At 43.3% G+C, this 6,307-nt stretch overlaps 1 protein-coding gene across 2 annotated transcripts in view; it reads left to right on the top strand.

Annotated features, from left to right (window-relative positions):
- Positions 1–6,307, top strand: part of CCNT1 (cyclin T1) — a 24,730-nt gene that overhangs the window by 3,706 nt on the left and 14,717 nt on the right. For both annotated transcript variants that reach the window (XR_001830157.2, XM_017545706.2), the window contains exon 3: positions 4,658–4,786. Coding sequence is in view for 1 of the 2 variants with exons in the window: in XM_017545706.2 (XP_017401195.1) it covers positions 4,658–4,786 (129 nt within the window). In the remaining variant the exon portion in view is untranslated. The remainder of the gene's footprint in view (positions 1–4,657; positions 4,787–6,307) is intronic.

Raw genomic sequence — 6,307 nt, 5'->3', positions numbered from 1 at the left:
CCTCCTGAGTAGCTGGGATTACAGGCACGCGCCACCATGCCCAGCTGATTTTTTGTATTTTAAGTAGAGATGGGGTTTCACCATGTTGACCAGGATGGTCTCGATCTCTTGACCTCGTGATCCACCCGCCTCGGCCTCCCAAAGTGCTGGGATTACAGGCTTGAGCCACCGCGCCCGGCCGAAGTTGTTGATCCTTTTTAGAGAATTGATTTTAGGCACATTTTGGAATCAATAGATTCCAGATTTAAAATCACCTTTTAACATGTTAATTCTAAGTTTAGGTGTGATGAATCCAAATTTAAATTTGAGAGGACTTAATACATTAAGTGTGGCATAATCATCAATGTGGCATTGATGTGTTATATATCCTGTCAAGTCCTCAGGCATTTGTGTGTGTGTGTGTGTGTGTGATTACAAAGGTATTACAGGCTGGGTGGATCACAAGGTCAGGACTATGAGACCAGCCTGGCCAACATGATGAAACCACATCTCTACTAAAAATACAAAAATTAGCCAGGCATGGTGGCACGCACCTGTAATCCTAGCTACTCAGGAAGCTGAGGCAGGAGAATCGTTTGAACCTGGGAGGTGGAGGTTGCAGTGAGCCGAGATCGTGCCACTGCACTCCAGCTTGGGTGACACAGTGAGACTCTGTCTTAAACAACAACAAAAACAATAACAAAAAAAAGCAAAAAAAATCACCAAAGGTATTGTAATAAATTCACATGGTAAAAATTAAGACAGTACAGAAATGTATGTGGAAAGTGAAAATTCCTCGGTAACCCCATCCAGAGAGAAGCATTGATAAATGTTTGGTATATAATGGGCCATTTTTCTGTGCATATAAACTTGCACTTATGTATTTCTTTTTATATTACTATTTTTTGAGACGGAGTCTCCCTCTGTCGCCAGGCTGGAGTGCCGTGGTGCAATCTCGGCAAACTGCAACCTCCACCTCCTTGGTTCAAGCGATTCTTCCACCTCAGCCTCCCGAGTAGCTGGGACCACAGGCACATGCTACCATGCCCGGCTAATTTTTGTATTTTTAGTAGAGACAGGGTTTCACCATGTTGGCCAGGATGGTCTTGATCTCTTGACCTCGTGATCCGCCCGCCTCAGCCTCCCAAAGTGCTGGGATTATAGGTGCGAGCCACTGCGCCCGGTCACTTCTGTATTTCTATTAAAAAATCGCATCTTGCTATGCTACTGTTACACAGCTTGCCTCTGTGATGTAACAGTATGTGTCTGACATCTTTCCATATTGATTTCTCATTATTATTATTTGGATTTATTATTTTAAGTTGCCACATGGTATTTGTTTAGTTACTGTAGTTTATTTAATCAGCTCTTTATTGATAGCTATTTGGGTTGTTCTAGTTTATTATATTGTAGCTTATGTTTCATGGGATAGTCTTGTACATATATAGTGTGCTTACATATGCATTTTGATATAAGTTCCTATAGATGAAATTGCTGTGCCCAAAGTATACAATATATAAACATTTTCATAGCGTCATTTTGCCCTACTGAAAGATTATACATTGTTTCCAGCACTATAGATGAGGGTCCTTTTCTTTCCACCCCAACAAACAGCACATACTCATTACTTTAAGAAACATTTAGACTGGCGCCAGGGGGCTCACACCTGTGATTCCAGCACTGTGGGAGGCCAAGGCAGGTGGATCACAAGGTCAGGAAGTTCAAGACGAGCCTGGCCAAAATGGTGAAAACCCGTCTCTCTAAAAATATGAAAATTAGCTGGGTGTGGTAGCACACATCTGTAGTTCTAGCTACTTGGGAACCTGAGGCAGAAGAATCATTTAAACCTGGAAGGCGGAGGTTGCAGTGAGCTGAGATCACACCAGTGCACTCCAGCCTTGGTGACAGAGCAAGACTCTGTCTCAAAAAAAAAGGAAAAATCATTTATTTAATGAAAAAAAAATTTTTTTTTTTGAGACGGAGTCTCCTCTGTTGCCCAGGGGGTGCGGTGGTGGAATCTCTGCTCACCACAACCTCTACCTTCTGGGTTCAAGTGATTCTCATGCCTCAGCCTCCTGAGTAGCTGAGATCACAAGGCCTGTGCCATCACACCCAGCTAAGTTACGTATTTTTAGTAGACACAAGGTTTTACCATGTTGGCCAGGCTGGTCTTCAACTTCTGACCTCAGGTGATCTGCCCACTTTAGCCCCCCACAATGCTGGGATTAAAGACATGAACTACTGTGCCCGGCCATATATATTGAGTTCTAACCACTTATCAAGCACTAGGGATACATTAGTGAACAAGACTGATGGGTACTAAAAATTTTTTTTTTTTTTTAATTTTCATTTTTTTCTGGAGATGGGGTCTTGCTATGTTTCCTAGGCTGATTTTGAACTCCTGGGCTCAAGTGATTCTTCTGCCTCAGCCTCCTCAAGTGCTGGAATTACAGACATGAGCCATCAGGCCCATCCTTTCTGATCTCTTTTTATTATTATGATTATCTTATTTATATGAGCTCTTCATATATTAGAGCTGTTGTCAGGTTTGTATATTAGAGCTGTTGTGAATATTTTTCTCATTTTTTTTGTATTTCTTCATTTGTAGTGTTTTGGAGCCTAGAGCTCTTGCCTTTCTGTCTGTCTTTTCTTGGCTGAAGTGCCGTGATACAATCTTGGCTCACTGCAGCCTCAACCTCCTGGGCTTAAGTGTTCCTCCCACACTTCTACCTCCCGAGTTGCAGGGATTACAGGTGTGACACTATGTCTGGCTAATTTTTTTGTATTTATAGAGGGTGTTTCTCCATGTTGCCCCAGCTGACTTTGACCTCCTGAGCTCAAGAGATCCACCTGCTTTGGCCTCTCAAAGTGCTGGGATTACGGAGGTGGACCACTGCACCTGGTCTCTCTTTTGTTTTGAAAATTTTTATTGGGGTATGACATACAGGAAAGCACAAAAATCTGAATCATACAGATTGATTAAATTTTACATTATCATTTTGCATTATTATTATTATTTTTTGAGACGGAGTTTCGCTCTTGTTGCCCAGGCTGGAGTGCAATGGCGCGATCTCGGCTCACCGCAACCTCCGCCTCCCGGGTTCAGGCAGTTCTCCTGCCTCAGCCTCCTGAGTAGCTGGGATTACAGGCATGCGCCACCATGCCCAGCTAATGTTTTGTATTTTTAGTAGAGACGGGGTTTCACTATGTTGACCAGGATGGTCTCGATCTCTTGACCTCGTGATCCACCCGCCTCGGCCTCCCAAAGTGCTGGGATTACAGGCGTGAGCCACCGTGCCTGGCCCATTTTGCATTATTATATGTAGTCACCACTCAGACCAAGTTACAGTGTATTTCTTTCTTTCTTTTCTTTTTTTGAGATGTAGTCTTGCTCTGTTGCCCAGGCTGGAGTGCAGTGGCTTGATCTCAGCCTACTGCGACCTCTGCCTCCTGGGTTCCTAGATTTGAGTGATTCTGCTCCTCAGCCTCCTGAGTAGCTGGGATTACAGGCATGCGCCACCATGCCCGGCTAATTTTTGTATTTTTAGTAGAGACAGGTTTTCACCATGTTTGTCAGTCTGGTCTCAAACTCCTGACCTCGTGATCCGCCCACCTAAACCTCCCAAAGTGCTAGGATTACAGGCGTGAGCCACCTCACCTGGCCCCAGTACAGTGTATTCCTAATACTGTGATAGGTATAGTGCTTATATTTTGTTTTATTTATTTATTTATTTTGAGACAGTTTCGCTCTTGTTGCCCAAGTTGGAGTGCAATGGTGTCATCTCAGCTCACTGCAACCTCCGCCTTCCAGGTTCAAGTGATTCTCCTTCCTTAGCTTCCCAAGTAGTTGGGATTACAGGCGTGTGCCACCATGCCTGGCTAATTTTTTTGTAATCCCAGCACTTTGGGAAGCCGAGTTGGGTGGATCACGAGGTCAGGAGTTCGAGACCAGCTTGGCCAACATAGTGAAACCCCGTCTCTACTAAAAATACAAAAATTAGCCAGGGTTGGTGGCTCACACCTGTAGTCCCAGCACTTTAGGAGGCCAAGGTGGGCAGATCACAAGATCAAGAGATTGAGATCATACTGGCCAACATGGTGAAACCCCATCTCTACTAAAAATGCAAAAATTAGCCAGGCATGATAGTGTGCACCTGTAATCCCAGCTACTCAGGAGGCTGAGGCAGGAAAATCACTTGAACCTGGGAGGCAGAAGTTGCAGTGAGCTGAGATTGCGCCACGGCACTCCAGCCTGACGACAGAGTGAGACTCTGTCTCAAAAAAATAAATAAATGAATGAATTTAGCTGGGCATGGTGGTGTACACCTGTTGTCCCAGCTACTGGGGAGGTTGAGGTAGGAGAATTGCTTAAACCCGGGAGGTGAAGGTTGTGGTGAGCCGAGATCGCACCACTGCACTCCAACCAGGGCAGCAGAGCGTGACTTCATCTTTAAAAAAAAAAAAAAAAATGTATCGAGTGATTTGTAATTGGTGTTTGAAAGTAGACATGGATTAATGGATAGGAGAGGGAAAGATACTAAAAGCTGGGGGAAAAGTGTAAAGAGGTGACAAAGTAGAGGCAAGCAAATAAGTTGATTTGAGACTTAGCTCCTCTTTAGATCTACCTTGATCTAAAAATGAATAAATTGATAACAAATATGATTTATTTTCTCTCCAGTCTGTGGCTCCAGCAGCCTTGTTTCTAGCAGCTAAAGTGGAGGAGCAGCCCAAAAAATTGGAACATGTCATTAAGGTGGCACATACTTGTCTGCATCCTCAGGAATCCCTTCCTGATACTAGAAGTGAGGTAGGAGATGAATTACACATCTGTTTTTCTTATTATTTTTCCTTTTTTTCCCCCCCTACTCCCAAGCATGCCCTGGATCTTTGTGTATTTTGATGCAATTTAATTTTGTAACTTTGATTTATTGAAGTTTGGATTGGGGTTGTTAAAAGAACCTTTTAGTGTTGGTGTTTTCCTTAACAACAAAACAATTAGAGCAGATGTGGTGGCTCACACCTGTAATCCCAGCACTTTGGGAGAGTAAGGTGGGAGAATCACTTGAGGGTAGTTCAAGACCAGCCTGGACAACATAGTAAAACCCTGTCTCTATATTAAAAAAAAAAACAAACAAACAAAAACCAGATGTGGTGGCTCATCCCTGTAGTCCCAGCACTTTGGGAGGCTGAGGCAGGAGAATTGCTTGAGCCCAATTCAAGACCAGCTCTGGCAACACAGTGAGACCCCATTTCTCCAAAAAAAAAAGTTGAGTGTGCTGGCTCACATTTTTAGTCCCAGCTACTTGGGAGGCTGAGGTGGGAGGGTTGCTTGAGCATGGGATGTTGAGGCTGCAGTGAGCCATGATTACACCACTGCAGGCAACTGTCTCAAAACAAAACAAAACATAATTTTATGGCAAAAGTTTTACATTTGTTGCAATAAAATTTAAAAATAACAGAAAAATTAAGAAAATATCTGTCAGATGTATTCTAGACCAACAGTCCCAGACCTTTTTTGGCATCTGGGACTGGTTTCATGGGAGACAGTTTTTACATGGTTGGAGGGATGGGGTTGGAGATGGTTTTGGGATAATTCAAGCACATTACATTTATTGTTCACTTTTCTATTATTACATTTTTATACATAATGAAATAACTTTATAACTCACCATAATGTAGAATCAGTGGGAGCCGTGAGCTGCTTTTCCTGCAACTAGATGGTCTTATCTGGAGGTGATGGGAGACAGTGACAGATCATCAGGCATTAGATTCTCATAAAGAACATGCAATTTAGATCCCTTGCATGGGCAGTTCACAGGGTTCAAGTGCTCCTATGAGAATCTAATGCCACAGCTGATCAGACAGGAGGCAGAGCTCAGGTAGCAATGTGAATGATGGGGAGCGACTGTAAATACAGATAAAGCTTCATTCACTCGCTTGCTGCTTGCCTCCTGCTGTGCAGTCTAGTTCATAACAGGCCATGGAACCCCTGTTCTAGCCCACTGAAGCACAGGTATACTAGTGAACTACTGTTATTTGTGGCTTCTTTTCTATAAATAGCTATGTGTGCATGTATTTTGTCTCTTTTTTTTTGCTTACTATATCCCAAATATTTTCCCATCTGATTGATTCTCTACTTTTCAAAAATGTCTGGCTAGTATTTAATGATAAATGTGCTTGTGTATGTAGTTGTAACCATGCTCCATTAAGAAAGTCTAGATAAGGCCGGGCGCGGTGGCTCACGCCTGTAATCCCAGCACTTTGGGAGGCCAAGGCGGGTGGATCACGAGGTCAAGAGATCGAGACCATCCTGGTCAACATGGTGAAA

Source organism: Cebus imitator, unplaced genomic scaffold (genome assembly GCF_001604975.1).
Source record: "Cebus imitator isolate Cc_AM_T3 unplaced genomic scaffold, Cebus_imitator-1.0 Scaffold181, whole genome shotgun sequence".
Classification (NCBI taxonomy): Eukaryota; Metazoa; Chordata; class Mammalia; order Primates; family Cebidae; genus Cebus; species Cebus imitator.
The sequence above is the reverse complement of the archived record's forward strand: the minus strand, read 5'-3'. Positions and strand labels throughout refer to the sequence as shown.